We start from the raw sequence: 18,435 nt of genomic DNA, 5'->3' as shown, positions 1-18,435 counted from the left end.
CGCCTAAACGGTCCCAGGATATAAAACCCCCAGACAGCAAATGGCCACGAAAGTGGTATGATCTGCAGGGCCTGGGCCGGCTGATGGATTTGCTTGGCGTGGAATTGACACGCTCTGCATCGCCGGACCAGGTCGACCGCATCATTGAGAGCTGTCGGCCAATAGAAACCTTGCCGAAAGGCTTTGCCAACCAAAGTGCGCGAGGCGGAGTGGGCTCCGCATTCGCCTTCATGGATATCGGCAAGAAGCTCGACGCCTTGTTCCCGAGGAATGCATTTCAGGAGGATTCCGTTAGCCGCGCGCCGATAGAGGGTCCCTTCTACCAGCACGTAACGTTTGGAGATGCGCTGGATGCGTTCACTCCCTTCGCGGTCCTCGGGTAGAGTCTTATCTGTGAGGTATGCTTGGATCTCAGTGATCCAAACAATCAATCTAAGGGAGCTGGGAGCGCTCCCCTCGGGTCCCGAGGCCTGGACTCCGACGGGCCTCGGGGGCCTGTCGGGCGCGTCCGTCTCCTCTAAGGGGTCGGGTCGCGCCGACGGCTGGGCAAGCCTTTCTTCAAAGGCGCCCGGTGGGGTCTGGGCTCGCGAGGAAGCGAGCCGTGAGAGTTCGTCGGCAACCGTGTTATCTCGTCTGGGCACGTGCCGAAGCTCTATCCCGTCAAAATGGCGCTCCATACGCCGTACTTGGCGCACGTAAGCGTCCATCTGCGGGTCAGAGCACCGGTACTCCTTACAGACCTGGTTAACGACCAGCTGGGAGTCGCCTAACACCAGGAGGCGGCGGATCCCCAGTCCAGCTGCCACCCTGAGTCCCGCAAGGAGTCCCTCGTACTCTGCCATATTATTGGTCGCCCGAAAGTCAAGGCGAACCAAATATCTGAGGACGTCTCCGCTCGGCGAGGTCAACGTGACCCCCGCACCGGCGCCCTGAAGAGACAGGGAGCCGTCGAACTGCATCACCCAGTGGGCGGTGTGAGGCAGCTGCGAGGGGCCCGAGCTGGCCTCGGGGACTGAGACGGGCTCGGGAGCTGGGGTCCACTCTGCCACAAAATCGGCGAGGGCCTGGCTCTTGATAGCGTGGCGTGGTTCAAAGTGCAAATCAAACTCAGAAAGTTCGATTGCCCATTTCACCACCCGTCCAGTACCCTCTCGATTATGCAAGATTTGGCCGAGGGGGTAAGACGTAACCACCGTGACCCGATGCGCCTGGAAATAATGGCGCAGTTTCCTCGAAGCCATCAGAATAGCGTAAAGCATCTTCTGGGCCTGAGGGTATCGGGTCTTGGCGTCCCGGAGGGCCTCACTAACAAAGTAGACGGGCCGCTGCACCTTTCGGTGGGGCCGATCCTCTTCGCTAGGGGCCACATCCCTGGGGCGCTCTTTGTCCAAGCGGCCTCGCGGGGCGCACTGGTCTTCTGTGCCGACGACCTCGGGGTCGGAGGACGACAGGGGCGGCCTTCCCACAGTGGCCTCGGGGCCGTCCTGGGGGTCGGGGGCTCCTGGCGTCGTCGGACAAGCGGGCAAAGGGCCAACTCCGGTCGTCAGGGGCCTTAGGCCACCGTTCGGCTCGGGGGCCTCTTCTCCCTGCTCTCTCCCGGGTCGAGTCGGCACAGGGTTAGCCTCGGGGTCAGAGGGCGATAGGTGCGGCCTTCCCGCAGTGGCCCTCGGGCCATCCTGGGGGTCGGGGGCACCTGGCACCGTCTGACAAGCGGGCAGAGGGCCTGCCCCGGTCGTCGGGGGCCTTGGGCCACCGTTCGGCTCGGGGGCCTCTCCTCCCTGCTCTCTCCCGGGCCAAGCCAGCACAGGGTGGGGGTGCGCGAAATGAGGATTGTCCTCATCGCGCTCCACAACCAACGCCGCACTAACCACTTGCGGGGTCGCCGCTAAGTAGAGTAGCAAGGGTTCATTTGGCTCCGGGGCGACCAGAACTGGGGGAGAGCTGAGATACGCCTTCAACTGAATGAGGGCACGTTCAGCTTCCTCCGTCCAACTAAACGGCCCGGAGCGTTTGAGGAGCTTAAATAAGGGTAGCGCCTTCTCTCCCAGCCTCGATATGAACCGACTTAGGGCGGCCATGCAACCGGTGACGCATTGCACATCCCTAAGCTTGCTGGGGGGGCGCATCCGCTCTATAGCTCGTATCTTCTCGGGGTTGGCCTCGATGCCTCGGGCAGAGACCAAAAACCCGAGAAGCTTGCCCGCAGGTACACCGAACACGCACTTATCGGGGTTCAGTTTTATGCGGGCGGAGCGGAGACTCTCAAAAGTTTCCGCTAGATCCGAGAGTAAGGTCTCTTGGTTGTGCGTCTTTACAACCAAGTCATCGACATAAGCCTCGACATTACGTCCTATTTGGCTACCCAAAGAAATTCGAGTAGTACGTTGAAAAGTAGGACCTGCATTCTTTAACCCGAAGGGCATTGTCGTATAACAATAAGTTCCTATGGGGGTAATGAATGCAGTTTTTTCCTCATCCTCCCTAGCCATGCGAATCTGATGGTAACCAGAGTATGCATCTAGAAAACACAAAAGGTCGCACCCCGCTGTGGAGTCGACAATCTGATCTATGCGAGGCAGGGGGTAAGGGTCCTTAGGACATGCCTTGTTAAGGTCGGTGTAGTCGATGCACATCCGAAGCTTGTCGTTCGCCTTGGGAACGACCACCGGGTTCGCCAGCCACTCCGGATGGATGACCTCGCGGATGAATCCGGCCTCCAGAAGTCGCGCCACCTCCTCGCGGATGAAGGCTTGACGTTCCGGGGCCTGCCGCCGTACTTTCTGCCGGACCGGCCTTGCGCCCGACCGCACGGCGAGACGGTGCTCAATCACCTCCCTGGGGACCCCGGGCATATCCGCCGGTCTCCATGCGAAGACGTCAGCGTTTGCCCGCAGGAAAGAGACGAGCGCGTCTTCCTATTTGCCGTCCAGAAGACCACCGATCCGTGTGGTCTTGGACGGGCCGTCGCCCAGGGCAACCTCCTTGACCGGGACCTCGTCGCATGTGACTATCCGCTGCCTCGGGGCGGCGGGGGCGGAGGTGCCAAGCCTCTCGTCGCCTCCCTCGGGCTTGGACGCGGCGGTGAGGTGGTCCGCGCGCTGCTCCATACAAGCAAGCGCGACTTTGAGGTCGCCATGGACAGAGATGGGGCCACCGGGGCCCGGCATCTTCATCTGGAGGTAGGCGTAGTGGACTGCCGCCATGAACTTCACCAACGCGGGCCTCCCTAGGACCGCGTTGTAGGGCAGACTGAGGTCCGCCACATCAAAGTTCACCCGCTCCGTGCGGAAGTTGGCGGATCCACCGAAGGTGACCGGGAGGTCGATATGACCTAGCGGCCAAGTGTGACCCGGCGTCACACCGATAATCGGCTGGGACGGCCGGAGCACCATCCCCGGGGCCTTGATAGCGTCAAAGGCTGCGGGGGAAAGGATGTTGAGGGCTGCTCCCCCATCAATGAGGACACGCCCCAGCTTCACGTTGCAAACAGTGGGGGAAACCACCATTGCGATCTGTCCTCCTCGGGCAACGCACGGTGGGTGGTCGGTCTGGTCGAAGGTGAGGGCAACCTCCGACCATCGCGCCCGGCGCGTCGCCTCATGAGTAGGGGCCGCGGCCAGAAGCTCTCGCTTCATGGCCTTGAGGCTCCGGCGAGAAACGTGAGCACACGCTCCCCCATCAACAGTGGCAATGGTGGCCCCAGGCTCTTGGAAGCCTAGGTCATCATCGCCGTCATCGATGTCCTTGGCGGGGGCCTTCTGCTTGGCCTCACTTCGCCGATTGCCGGAAGGAACCGCCGGGGACTTGCCCTCTTGGCGCTCCTGCCTCCTCTCCTCCTCCCACTTCCTCGTCCGCTCAGCCAAACTTTTGACTGCGCGGCAGTCCGCGAGGTCGTGAAGGGAGGTGTTGTGGACGATGCACCACTTGCCGGTTGGGCGCTCCCTACTGGGAGCGCCGGCCTCCTTCTTTTTGTCGCTCGCAGGCCTCCCCTTTCGGGTGGCCCGCGAAGCGCCCTCGACGGCGAGGACATGACCCTCGTCGTCGGAATGGGCTGACCTCTTCTTCCTCCTCCTGTCACGCCGCCCTGTCCGAGCAGCGGATCCGGGGGCGGCCGAAGCTGCCACACCGGAACCGGAGGGGTTCCAGGTCCATGCCTCTTCCTTACGAGCCACTCGGTCCGCGAGCTGAAAAAGCTCCGCGGTAGTCTGGGGCTCTTTGGAGGCGATCTTTTCGAGCATGCGGTTGTGCCGCACACCCCCCCCCCTGAACGCGTAGATCACCGCGTGTGCAGGGATGCATGGTATGGTGTTGCGGACTTGACAGAACCGCTGAATGTATGAGCGAAGTGACTCATCATCCCTTCGCTGGACTGCATGTAAGTCCGCTTCTTCACCTAGGCGCGGATATGTGCCTTGAAAGTTCATGGTGAACTGTTGGCACAAATCCTCCCAAGAGTGGACGGACGCGGGTGGCAAGTTCATTAGCCAACCCCGTGCCTGTCCCTTCAGGGCCATGGGAAAGAAATTCGCCATGACCCTGTCGTCACCCCCGGCGGCCTCGATCCCGGTCGTGTAGACCTGGAGAAACTCGGCGGGGTTGACGCTCCCGTCATATTTTTCGGCGATGGTGGGCCGGAACCTTGGGGGCCAACGGACGTTCCGAAGGCTCGCCACAAAGGCTCTACAGCCGACACCACCAACCGGGGGCACGGAGGGCTGATCCCCGCGTCCGTGTTGATGTGACACTCCGGACGAGGAGGCGCCCTCCGTTGCGTGGGCAGCACGTCGGCCATTACGCCGGCGCTCGATACTGATGCGGGCATCCGGCCCCCCACGCAGATCTTCCTGGGTCGGAGGTGCTGACGAAGGAGTGGCGGCTGAATGGCGAGCAACAGCCGCCGCTCGCCGCGCCCTCCGCCTTGATGACACGGAGCCGGTGGTAGCAGCGCCAGAGGTCTTGGTGGCGGAGGACCGCCCACCAGCACCTAGGCGCTGCCGTGCCGTCATGACCAAGTTGGCCACGTCGTCCAGCCAACGTTGGGCTGGAGACTCCGGGTCAGGGACAATGGGCGGGTGACGTAGGAGCGCGCCCGCAGCTTGGAGCGCGCCCTGGGGCGTGCTGCCGTCGCCGTAGACGAGGAGGCGACGCTCCCCATCTCGCCGCCCTTCCCCATCACCCGTGGATGTCGAAGTCGCGGATCCTTCGACCCTCTCGAGCGCCTCCTCCCGCCTAGGACTTTGGCGTGGAGGGAGCGGTGGAGTACGAGCTCGACGGCGTGGGTTCGGCTCCCCGTCGTCACCGCTAACACTCGGAGAGAGGTTGTGCGCCTTTGCTTGTTCGGCCATTGGGCTGAACAGGAAAAGCTTGGCGCACACGAAAGAATGCGAGAGCTTAGAAAAACACACGCAAAGCCCCCTACCTGGCGCGCCAGATGACGGAGCGTGGGGCTCCTCACCGGGAGACCGCGCAGGCCCCCCTTTGCCGGTTCGGCCGGGGGCCCTGGGTGAGATTCTAAGCTCCTAGTCTTTGTGTGGAAGGTTCGCGACAATGGAAACACACAAGACACGGGCGATGTATACAGGTTCGGGCCGCTGAGAAGCGTAATACCCTATTTCCTGTGTTTTTGTGGATCTATGTATGAAGAAGCTACAAAAGAGCTGGAGAACCAGAGAGCTCTTACTCTCTCCCTCTCTGATCCTTCTGGATCCGAAAATCCTCCCCTTTCTAAGTGGGCAAGGTCCTCCTTTTATACCTCAAGGGGATACCACATGCACCATCTCTCTTTTTTTTGTGGGGACTTATCCTATCTTTTCATAAACAGACGGAGACTTGTATGGTTGCCGTCCGAATGACCTTCTGATGGGACAGCCCATACCTACCTCCACTTCCGCCGGAAGCAGGCGCGACGTGGGAAAATGGCTGTCTGCTGACGACATGACCAGTGTCAGACCGGTCACAAATCGGTCATTCTTGTCCACCACGTGTCAGTTTATAAATCTGCATGTTCGCCCTTCTTCATACAATATCTTGCCTGTAATGGTTAGGATGAAGCCTGGCATATATCTGACCGGAACCAACGTGCCATCTCCAGGAGCTAACACGCCGGCTCCGGCTAGGGACGAGTGCTTGGAGGCTCTCGTCCTGACGGGATGGGGCGAGGCGTGCGTCAGACCGCCTGTCGCCACCTAACCCACGATCTGATCGGTCTGTGACTGGTCACTGACCGGATAAACGAGCGCGCTGCACTGCGTTACATGTGGCGTGACGCGCTCGTCCAAACCGCAATAAATGTGGTTAGGTGAGCCCCGCTATGCTCACCTACCCCATATACGCGGCGCAAAACCCACAAGGGGTCGGGGCGCCTCGACCCTCGGGGTCGAGACGGGAGCGGTCCGAACCCTCGGGGAGACAAAGAGAAGGGCGGCCGTATCACCCTCGGGCCCGACCCCCCCCCCCCCGAGGGGGTTAGGCCACGTGGGTGATCGTGTCTGCCTCAAGTCTCTAAGTCATGATACTCCCGGTCCCAAGTCACCGACAGGCTGTCCCATCAGAAGGTCATTCGGACGGCAACCATACAAGTCTCCGTCTGTTTATGAAAAGATAGGATAAGTCCCCACAAAAAAGAGAGAGATGGTGCATGTGGTATCCCCTTGAGGTATAAAAGGAGGACCTTGCCCAATTAGAAGAGGGAGGATTTTCGGATCCAGAAGGATCAGAGAGGGAGAGAGTAAGAGCTCTCTGGTTCTCCAGCTCTTTTGTAGCTTCTTCATACATAGATCCACAAAAACACAGGAAGTAGGGTATTACGCTTCTCAGCGGCCCGAACCTGTATACATCGCCCGTGTCTTGTGTGTTTCCATTCTCGCGAACCTTCCACACAAAGACTAGGAGCTTAGAATCTCACCCAGGGCCCCCGGCCGAACCGGCAAAGGTGGGCCTGCGCGGTCTCCCGGTGAGGAGCCCCACGCTCCGTCACATGCCACGAAAATCTTTATCTTTATCCAACTCTTGTTGGAGAAAAGAACAAGTCTTTATACAAATGATAATACAAATGAGTATGTGATAATACAAATGTACCCTTTCATTCAACTCATATGTGCTCTGAGCATCCCAGCAGCTCATTCAAATTTGATCCTTCATATTTCCATATGAATGGCCATAAAAAGTATTCCTTCTCCATATCCCTTCTCACTCCAACAGATCATCCAAATTGTATTCTCCATATCACATTCTTCCATATTTTATTAATATCTTCCAACTAACCATGCATTTATTTGTGTAATTTCTTTTACAAGGGTTATATTTTGAATGACTAAATATATGTTTGAAATGAATATATTTGTAATCATAGCAAAATAAGTAAAGTGTACAACAAGAGAAAAGTTATAACAAAATAAATATTTCTATTTGTTTCTCATTCTTCCCCCTTTTTCCTCTTCCTTTCCATCCACTACCTCCTCTCTTCACCTCACCATCCACTCTCTTCACCTTATTTTCTTCTCTTCCTCTTTCTCTTCCTTCGCCGGTAGCAACTCACGAGCGGAGGAGAGCCAACAGGTGAGGAGCGGCGGGTTAGTGAGGGGCGGCGCTAGGCGAGCTACCGAGGGGCGTGTGGCCGAGGGGCGGCGGCGGCTGGCGAGGGGCCTCGCGCACGCCGGAGGAGGAAGGCGGCGGGCGCAGGTCGACGGTGATTCACATTTGGTATGTCTCGCTCCACCAATTGCTGAAAAAAAAAAGCAAAAACAGGCACGGGAAACTCACCTTCGCCGGCTGGGGACGACGGCGATGGAGGGAAGTCGTGCCGGAGGTGAGGTCGTGCCGGAAGGGAGGTGGTTGCGGAAGTCCGGATGGGGCGGGATCTCGATCCAGAGGCGGCTGTTGCAAAATAGCGTGAGGAGAGAGATACGCTATTTTTGCATATTCTCTCTCCTAGTATGGCGCATGCGCCACTTTTGGAGGACCGGTTAGAGCATCTGTTGGAGGCAGTTTTTTCCCTTCTATACGCCAAATGATGGATGGAGGGACGGTTAGCGTATCCGCTGGCCATGCTCTAAGAGAGATGGTACTAGGCGGGTGTACAAGAGGTACCACCAAGTGGCCAAACATATAAGCTGTCCACTTAAACTGGATCAATAGCTAAACATACGAGTCATCTAATTATTACGTACCTCCCTCCCTCAAAAATGGTAAAAACTCTCTAAAATTATACTCCAAGTTCCTCCACCTCGAAACCTTGTACCATCATAAGTCACTCACAGACAACAATGGATATACTTCCTCCGTTTTATATTATAAGACTTTCTAGCATTGCCCACATTAATATATATATATATATATATATATATATATATATATATGTTAATGAATCTAAACATATCTATGTGTCAAAATAACTCAACCTAGGAGGGGACTTACTCCTCCTAGGTTAAGTTATTTTTGGGACGGAGAGAGTATATGAATATGGACAATGCTGTAAAGTTTTATACTCCCTCCATATTTTAATGTATGACGCCGTTGACTTTTTGACAAACGTTTGACCTTTCGTCTTATTAAAAAAATTTATGTAATTATAATTTATTTTATTGTGACTTGATTTATCATCAAATGTTCTTTAAGCATGACATAAGTATTTTTATATTTGTATAAAAATTTTAAATAAGACAAGTGATCAAACGTTAGTTATAAAGTCAACGACGTCATACATTAAAATATTTAATACGTAGGGAGTAATACGAAACAGATATTTTAATACGTAGGGAGTACTACGAAACAGAGGGAGTATATAGGAACCAGTCCATGCAAATTCGTGATGAGGCCCGGCGGAAACGGGCGATTCCCACTGGGCTGCTCGGCTGGCTCGACCGACCGATGCGCACCCGCGCGTGCAACTCGAGGGGATGGGAATCGCTCCCTCCCCGTCTCACTTTCTCCCTCTCGTCAAAAAACTAGGGTTTACCCTAGGCTCTGCCGGCGGCGCGGCGCGGCGCTGCTCTCCTCGTCACTCCGGCCGCGAGCGGCGGCCCTCTCCCTAGCCGTGGCGGAGGCGGCAGCAGCGGCGAACCCTAGCCCCTTCCGCGGGAAGGAGCGGACGGCGAGGCGCGCGGAGGGCGGCGAGCGGCGCAGGGACTTGTAAGAAGAAGCAGCGGGCGTTCGGGAGGCAGCTGTGCCCCGCGGACGCCGCGGACGGCCTCGATCCGCTTTGGCGCTCGTCGTCGAGGTAGCATCCAAGTAAGAATTGCGAAACCCCCCATGTCTAGTTCCATGCTTTATTAGTATTTGTTCCTATCTGTTTGGTGAATCATGCAATTGTTCAACTCATCTTGATGGTGAAGAATTGGGGACTTGTTTCGATTATATGATCTGAATTTTTCTTTTATTTGTTCAGTTTTGTAGTTCCAAATTGATGATGCAACTTAAAATTGCTATATAGATAATAGACTTAGCACTTGTTTTCCTCCCAAACATGCAGCTTAAGTGCGATTTTGATTCCACTGGTGTTTTTTTGGTACCCAAAACTTACCTGTTTTTTTTTCTTTTCTAGTATGCAGCTTCCCAATCAGGTCCTTACTGGTATTTTTACAATGTAGCTTGTGTGATCGTGTGCGCCTTATTTTCACATTGGATAAGTACTGTTGATCTTTTCTTATTTACTCAGTGTTGTAATTTTCAATGTTTCTAGCAAACATAATGTCTTAAGATTGTTAACACATCCACTTTCACTTAATGGATGGCAGGGTGTAGTCAATTTGACACTTTGAACTACCCTTGCAACATTTATTATGGAAGTTGATGATGATGTGGAGGAGGATGACATGGATTTCAACCCTTTTCTCAGAGAAGGTTCTCCATCTGAGACCTCATCGAGCCTTACCTCAGAGGCAGAATGCGAGGAGACTAGTTTTGATGATCAAAGAAGTAGTGAGGTATATCCTCATGGTAATTTTGTCAATGAACACACGGGTGACTGTGCACTCCCACAAAGTGCATTGCTTTCTGAAGATACCTGCAAAGAAACTAATCCAGAAAGCACTTCATCCCAGGTTCCTTGTGAGAATGGGGATGGTTGCTTGAATGGATTGGAACAAGAGGCCTTACCAAGTGAAGTTGCTTGCTCTCCTTCATTAAAGGATTCTCATAACCTCTTGCTTGAAGGTAGTGAGGAAGATGCGATCTGCCGGCGGACTCGAGCAAGATACTCTCTAGCGAATAAATCACTAGAGGAGTTAGAGACCTTTCTCCAAGAATCAGATGATGATGGTGACCTGCAGAATGTTGATGAGGAAGAGGAATATCGTAAGTTTCTTGCAGCTGTCCTATCTGGTGGAGATGATGGCACACAGGCATGTCAGGGAGATGAAAACCAAGATGAAGATGAGAATGATGCTGATTTTGAGCTCGAAATTGAGGAGGCCCTAGAAAGCGATGGTGATGAAAATGCCGAGAACTATGAAGACACAAATATTATGAAAGAGAAAGACGGCCGTAGGCGTCAGACCAGGAAAAATAGACCGTGCACAGAGTTGTCAGGAGCAGCCAATGAACATTATGGATCGACCAAATCTTCTTTACGACCAATTCTGCCATATATCTCGCCTGAACTGCTTGCTTCTGGCCAACCTTATGGGTGGCAGTATCCTTCACAGAGTACCTTCATCCCTTCGTCATTGATGCCAGTAAATGGTGCTGCTTTAGCAAATGGATTTAGTGACCAGCAGCTTGGTCGACTGCATATGTTGATATACGAGCATGTTCAGCTCCTGATTCAAACCTTCTCTTTATGTGTTCTTGACCCATCTAAACAACAACTAGCTACTGATGTTAAAAAGATGATAGTTGAGTTGGTTGGCTGTTGTGATCGAGCACTGGCCAGTAGAAGCACTATTCACCGGCAATTCTGTTTTGAACCACAGCATCTACGCTCTTCATTTGGTTTTTCTTCTTCTGAGACCTTACAATACCAATGGATGCCATTAATTAAGAGTCCTGTCATGTCCATCCTGGATGTCTCACCACTTCATTTGGCCCTTGGTTATTTAAAGGATGTTTCAGACGGTAAGTTCCTCAATATAGTTGTATGAGCTCTTGCATCAATATTCTTCCTTTTGTTTGTCATCACTTAACAATTATTCTTATTGGCAGCTGTTGTGAAGTATAGGAAAAGCCATGTAGATGGCACTGCTGACAAAAATCGCTTTAAGAAAGAGCCTCTTTTTCCTACAACAGTATTTAACACTTGTAAAGATGCCAACAAAGTTTCTCAAGGCAGATCAAATAGTGTGTCCTCATCACCAGATACATCTGGGAAGTCACAGCAGAAGAAAACATTAGCTGCTACCCTTGTTGAGAATACAAAAAAGGAGTCTGTTGCCCTTGTTCCATCTGATATTGCAAGATTAGCAGAGAGATTCTTCCCACTTTTCAATTCTTCACTATTTCCTCATAAGCCACCTCCTACAGCTATGGCCAATAGAGTGCTCTTCACTGATGCGGAGGATGGGTATGCTTACATCTTCTCTGACACTTCTTTTTTTTTAAAAAAAATATAAATTCATACGATGTGATTACTTTTTTATTAGTTCTAATCTATTGATCAAGTTTGATCAACACTTCCTTCCTATTGGCCTTAAGAATAAACAAGATCAATGTATGCTGAGTGTGCACTGTGCAGGTTTGGTAGTATTTGATCAAGCACGCACACTATTTCTGTTTTACTGGAATTGTATGAATTTTAGTCAATTGACTGAAATTGTTGTATTTGACCATTCCTTATATATTAAGATTTCCTTTTAATATGGTTAGTGGTATTATGTTTGCTACATATCACCACTTACAAGACAAAAAATAACATAACTGTCCCTTTTTCAATGCATGGTTTTCGCATACCTAATGTGACAAACTAGTGCTATTTTTGTCTTGACAGTTGTTTACGTTTTAGTTTATGTCCTGTCTGTAGATTATTAGCTCTTGGACTTTTGGAATACAATAACGACTGGGGAGCAATACAAAAACGATTTCTTCCATGTAAATCGAAGCATCAGGTATAATTGTTAGTATGTTGTTTTGTTTGTTTATCATGAAGTCTTACCTGGGCATGGAATTTTTTTCCCTGTTTATATTTTCTTTCAGTAATCTATCATTTTCTGTGATTCATTAGACATACCATCTAATAAAATACTTCATCCGATTACCTGCAAAATTAAATAGAACACCTTCTAAATATTTGTAGTTAGAGTATTGTTGACATGCTGGCACTAGTGATGACCTAAAATTTGAAAAGGAAAATTATATGTACTCCCTCCATTTCAAATTACTTATCATTTTAGCAAATCTGGCAAATTACATTGTTACCCTCATTAAGTACATCCCAATTGTTTCCCCAAAGCAGCCATTAAGTCTGATTAGTTGAGACTTGAGATGAGCCGATGAGAGGTTGTGACTGCATTGATGAAGGATAGGGAGGGAATGCCACCTATAAAGTACTTTGGTATGTGAGAATGACAAGTATTGTGATAAACAAAAATTGAATACTAGGGAAGGCAAGTAATTTGAAACGGAGGGAGTATTGTGTTTTCTTTGTGTTTCACAAGTGATCTGTGAACCGGATTCTTTATCTCTAATCCCTTCTGCAATTAGAACACCTAAGCATTTTGCTACATTCCAATTATGGTATATGCTTACTTTAGCCTTATCTTTAGCTGGTAAAGGTCTTTAAGGCTTTTGTGGGGTATGAGGCATGCTTGTTTGCTAAAATAATTTTTTTGGTGTAGATATTTGTGAGACAAAAGAACCGCAGCTCCTCCAAAGCTCCTGACAATCCAATTAAGGTAAATATTTTGGCCTCCACTGGTATAGTATACAAGATGATGGATTGATAAAGGGCTCAAGGATTTGTGCATAGTATGTGTAAACAATTCATTCTGTTATCCTATTTTGAAACAGCTCTAATAATGAACAGAATCATTTTAAGACTGTGTTCGCAACTTCGGGTTGGGAACCCAACTCCTCCGCACGGAAAACAGAGCGGTCCGTTAGCACGTGATTAATTAAGTATTAGCAATTTTTTTTTCAAAAATGGATCAATATGATTTTTTTAAGCAACTTTCGTATAGAAACTTTTTGCAATAAATGCACCGTTTAATAGTTTGAAAAGCGTGCGCGCGGAAAACGAGGGAGATGGGTTAGGAACCCAGATCAACGAACACACCCTAAATCCTAATTTTGTACTACTCTTTTTGGTAGTGAAGTTCCTAAGCAGATCTGCACTATCTTGTAGTATGATTTTGTCTTCCTTTTTTGCGCATTATTTTTACCATTGTGCCTATATGCCAACACTGACGTAGGAATTTACTTTAATTTTTTTTTGACTAAATTATAATGCGCGACTTTTGCACAATGGACCATATCACAGTTGTTTGACATCATACTGAGTGAGAAGCTGGGGAATTGTTCTTTGAACTGTTTTCATTGAACAGGAGAGTTCACTAGGATAAATATTTCTATACTTACAGAGAGCTCTATAGTTTTTCACCTTTGGGTACTTAAAATTTTGAATAACTACTCTTGTAGAATTGTGTGCTCTAAATATGTTTGGTCAGCATGCTCCCTTGTACCGAATGGCAATACTCTTTGGGGAGTGTAGTTAACAGGACACTTGGTGCTGTAGTGTCTGCTATGCTGTGGCTGGAATGAAGCAGTGGCGGATCTAGCATTTAGGATATGGGTGGTCCGACCTAATTTTTTTTTAAACACCGTAAATCTAACGATGCTAATATGTGCAATACATGTATAGATAATAGAATAGACCAAAAGTACACCATGATATATTAATAAAGTATCTTAAAACATATAAAATGTTAACTTAAAGAAGCTTATATGCCTATAAAAGTTTAAAGAAGATTACCATACTACTTCATCTTGGGTGTACGCCTTTCGATGGCCATGAAAGTGAAGGCGGAGGCGACGGGCGGCGAGACATCTTCCTCAACGTCGTGTACTTGAGTGTTCTCCTCTATATATCACAACGGGGGAAGAAGTCTATTTAGAAGCATTATTCTTTGCTGCAAGTTTTCGAAAAAGAGATGCAATATATCCATATTTTTCCATGCTTCAACAATCAACAATCTACAATATAGTACTACAATTTAATATCACAATGTACATTGTACCAGAGTTAAAATTTAAAAAATTAGAAAAGGTAGAAGACCTAAAATTGAGCGGTGGCGGAGAACAGCCAGCTGCTGGCTGGCCACGGGCGGAGGCGATTGGCACTCCTTGTGGTCGCGGGCGGCAGGACGGCCAGGCCAGGCGGCGGCGGCACTCGGCGCGGCGATCTTGGCTTGCAGAGCGCGTCGTTTTCGATGCTAGCGTCGCGGAGTCGGCGTCTCCTCTCGGCAATGATGGCGAGTCGCGCCTGCCCCTGTGAGTCGACGCGGAGTCATGGAGCCGGAGTCAGGGCGTCGTGTTTACACGTCGTGACTCGTGTGGCCGTGCGAAAAACGAGGAGTCGCGATCGCGATACTGATTCTTCGGTTTCCAATTCCTGTGCGCCAGCGCCAGTGTTTTTTTTTTTTTTTGATACGTAGTGGGGTCAGTCGCCCTTTCTTATTTTTGAAGGTCTATGGTCTTCAGTAATGTCAACATACTTGCCTTCTGAACTTGTCATATTTTCCCATATTAACACAGGACGTTCGCCGTATGAAGACCTCTCCATTGACAAATGAAGAACAACAGCGTATCCAGGAGGTGATTATATTTTTTACTCCAGCCTACTTTCTTTAGCACGTGCTTATCACTGTTGATGCCAGGGACTCAAGGCATTCAAAAATGATTGGGCATTGGTTTGGAGGTTCGTTGTGCCACATAGAGATCCTTCACTGCTCCCACGCCAATGGAGGTCTGCCACTGGCGTCCAGAAATCCTACAATAAAAGTGAAGCCGAAAAAGAAAAAAGGCGATCATATGAGGCTAAGAGGAGAAAACTTAAAGCTTCAATGCCTAATTCACAAGCGGTTCATGGGCAGGAGGTTATTTTTTTTTATCAAACCTGCGATGTATCCATATTATATTCAAATTGATAAATTCCATGTCCATGTACAATGTTGTCACTGAACTAATTTTAGTACTTTCATGATAGGCTGACAACAATGGCTCCGAGGGTGCTGAAAATGATGATGATGATTTGTATGTCAATGAAGCATTTTTGGCAGACACAGAGAATAGGAGCATAAACTATCAGCCTTATCAGCTGTCATTACCAAGAAATGCTGGAAATGGCATGATGATGCAGTCAGGCAGCAGCCTCTGTGAAGAATCTGGTGTTGCAGGTGACTCTGCTGAACAGCAGAAAGGAAACAGCACAAATTTTGATGTGACAGCTTCATATTTCCCTTTTAGTTCTTGCACTTCTGATGGCCTTTCATCTAAGCGAAAGGTACAAGGTGGCTCTTTGGACCAACCGCAGGCTTCGCAATTTTCAAAAGAGAAAGGTAGCTGTGTGGTCAAGTTAGCCCCAGATTTGCCTCCTGTAAACCTTCCTCCTTCTGTCCGTGTGATATCTCAGGTGGCATTCCATCAGAATGCAACACAACTCAATGGCACCTCAGATAATGCGGCAAAGGATCTTTTTCCTGTACCACCTCCAACCTTTTCAGAAAGTGTTTATAGACAACTAAATCTGTTCCCTGATCATAGTACTAATGTTAGATTACATCAGAGTGGGATTTCTAATGGAAATACGACAGAAGATGGTGCTGAGCAAGATTTTCAGATGCATCCTTTGCTTTTTCAGTACCCAAGAGAGGTGCTTTCATCATATAATCATCCGGTTCAAAACCTTATCAATCATTCAAGGGATCTTTTCCCCTTTGAGAAAGTCCAAACCGAGAAAAGTAACAATCAGACTACAGATTGCATTGAGACGAGAACTCCTGTAAATGCTAATACTATTGATTTCCATCCTCTCCTGCAAAGAACTGAAGTTGATATGCATGGTGAAGTACCAGGAGATGACTGCAATCGCCCTTATAATCAATCTGAGTGTAACATGAGGGAAGCCCCAGCAGATGATCAGTCAACAGCTAGGAAAAAATCCACAGGCCCTTGTGAGAAGGAAAATAATATTGACTTGGATATTCATTTATGTTCTTCAAGGGACTACATGAATGGAAATGATACCGGAGGTACCAGTAGCAAATTGAATGATAGGGCAGAGGTGTCTAGGAAGGACAAAGCTAGTGTTTCAGAGCTGGAGGATGGAAATGTTTGTTCCCATCATGGCATTGAAGAGCCTAATGAAGAATCAATGCAAGGCATTGTAATGGAACAAGAAGAATTAAGTGATTCAGAGGAAGATAGCCAGCATGTCGAATTTGAACGTGAGGAAATGGATGATTCTGATGAGGACCAAGTTCAAGGTGTCGACCCCTTGCTGGCTCAAAATAAGGTAATATTGCAGTTTACCATGTATCTGTTATTCTTGTATCATTTTATTGTTCGTTTCTGGTTGTAGAATTCTACTGATTTCCCCCTTTTCTACAATGGTTTCACCAATGGCTTTAACATATCTATTGCACTCTGTTGCTTATATCACGGAAAGTTACCTTTGTATGATTGCTTGCGCATTTCTTGGACTTACATGAACAAACAAGTGAAGCATCACATTGTCACATGTTCAATCAATAATTGGTGACAACGCTGCAATTTTCCCTGAAAGATCTCATGCTTGAACCTTTCTTCTATGAATTAATGCTTGCAATATGTTTTTTCTCCTCTTCCTTTTGACATGCTGATAGGCTGATAGCTATAGATGTTTCCTTGTGCAGGAGGTTTCAACATCAGTTGGTTGTGGGGAGTATGAAGGCAGTAATAATCAGAGCCAGAACCAACAAAGGTTAGTACAGGTGGGTGGTAAACAGGGTGCAGCAACGCAGAAACCACAGAGGCTTTCTAATGCCAGACCAGCAAGAGAGAAGCTGAAGGGGGATAATGCGAAACGTCCAGGATCTAGAACAACCCAACGATCATCCACGTCCCCTACAACTGAACCTAGCCAAACGAAAACTAGAAGGCCTAAAGCTCAGCAGGTACAGATTGGTGCTGAGCGCAAGTCCAGTGATTCAAGAAGAAGCAGAAAAAAACCTGCTCCAAGTTAAGGTCTTTCCAACATTTCGTCTCATTTGCACATCAGTTACCTGTTTGCCTGGCCGCAATATTCTCCAGATGATAGCACGGTAATCTGCTGTCATTCGCACTTCTGTGAACGGAGCAGCAAGATCAACATGCGAAGGCGAGACCTTGTAAGTACATGTCCACTGTTGAATAGCATGACTGAAGCGGCGATCCATGATTCACCTCTGACACCATTGACACATTAGCCTGCCATTGGCTCGTGAGAAAGCGTTCTACTTATGGTGGGCACACAGAGATCGTTGAGTAGTTAATTGCTTTTGATTGACTTGACTGAGTTTGTGTCCTCGTCCTCTCCACTCTCCAGGAAAGTCTCAGCGAGTCATGCGTTGTGTTACAGCTTGTAACATGAGCCAATGTGTTAATAGTTTTGTGAAGTTGGCGTAGCGCCATGGCCATTGACGCTATAATGTTAGTAAAGTTGATTAGTGCATGGCTTATTTGGTTGCACATCCATTTTCCTACCTGCACGCGCACATATCTTCAACCTGTACGCTTGTTATGTAGAGAGCTCACTGCAATTACATATTGCAAGCTTGTAAATATTTTTCAAGAAGGCATTTCATTCCTTAAACTGTTAAACATTTTCCCCAACTGAAACCGTTGGCCGAAATTGATTTCGCCCTATTTTTAGAGAAATAGCATACACACAACAAAAAGTACTGATGTATCTACAAGGGTTAACGTCGTTGTGAAACCGCTAATGTTTTTTGTTAGTGAAAACTGATACTAGTAGCTGTTTTTTTTTTTTTACGATTTTACTGGTTTTTGGTAAAGTGGTTAATTTTAAACGGCCGGAAAGGTAAACCCCGGGAGTACAATTCAGTCGTTGAAAGAAACAGAAAAAATCATCAGAGCCTCATAGGCAGAAATCACCTGTAATATGCACATGTATAAATCATAGAAAAATCATCAGAGCGTCAGAGGCAGAAATCACCTATAATATGCACATGTATAAATCATTGTTGTATGTATGAAGTATATTTCCCTATTTTTGGCATAGCTAAATTAATCCTTCACACAAAATCTATGGCTGTCCAGCGTAATTATGCGCTCATGTCCACTCGTCCAACAACAGCATGCTAAATTTGCGTCTTGCAAAAATGATTTTTTTTAGTGTACCTTTGAATGGAATATGAGCCGTTGAAGAGGTGAGATTTAAAGGTGAAAATTCGTTGCTACTACACCTAAAATAAAAGTGTAGTAGTGTAGTACAAGAGTAATTGTGGAAAAATTACCGTGGTATTCTTG

The 18,435-nt window shown here is 48.6% G+C and overlaps 1 protein-coding gene across 3 annotated transcripts; it reads left to right on the top strand.

The window, feature by feature from the left end:
- The first annotated feature begins 8,917 nt into the window (after positions 1–8,917).
- LOC4333696 (uncharacterized) lies at positions 8,918–17,778 on the top strand. 3 transcript variants are annotated; one of them, XM_015775740.3, is made up of 10 exons: positions 8,918–9,228; positions 9,542–9,560; positions 9,735–11,052; positions 11,140–11,497; positions 11,954–12,038; positions 12,768–12,824; positions 14,683–14,742; positions 14,805–15,023; positions 15,134–16,441; positions 16,821–17,778. In XM_015775740.3, exons 3-10 carry the CDS (start codon positions 9,780–9,782, stop codon positions 17,148–17,150), a joined length of 3,690 nt encoding a protein of 1,229 aa, XP_015631226.1. In that variant the 5' UTR covers positions 8,918–9,228; positions 9,542–9,560; positions 9,735–9,779; the 3' UTR covers positions 17,151–17,778. The 3 variants fall into 3 exon arrangements, with proteins under 3 accessions (XP_015631226.1, XP_025879553.1, XP_015631224.1); XM_026023768.2 differs by having other exon boundaries at positions 9,542–9,626; XM_015775738.3 differs by lacking the exon at positions 9,542–9,560.
- The last annotated feature ends 657 nt before the right edge of the window (positions 17,779–18,435 follow it).

The sequence above is a fragment of the Oryza sativa genome, chromosome 3, assembly GCF_034140825.1.
Source record: "Oryza sativa Japonica Group chromosome 3, ASM3414082v1".
In the NCBI taxonomy this organism is placed as follows: domain Eukaryota; kingdom Viridiplantae; phylum Streptophyta; class Magnoliopsida; order Poales; family Poaceae; genus Oryza; species Oryza sativa.
This window is presented reverse-complemented; position numbering and strand designations above follow the sequence as displayed.

What these genes read in the sequence shown, in the direction of transcription:
- LOC4333696 (XM_015775738.3), top strand. Translation starts at nt 9,780, where the DNA reads ATGGAAGTTGATGATGATGTGGAGGAGGATGACATGGATTTCAACCCT. An exon ending in TTCACTGATGCGGAGGATGG is followed by an intron (nt 11,498 to 11,953) that starts GTATGCTTACAT and finishes TCCTGTCTGTAG; the next exon opens with ATTATTAGCTCTTGGACTTT. An exon ending in AAGCGGTTCATGGGCAGGAG is followed by an intron (nt 15,024 to 15,133) that starts GTTATTTTTTTT and finishes CTTTCATGATAG; the next exon opens with GCTGACAACAATGGCTCCGA.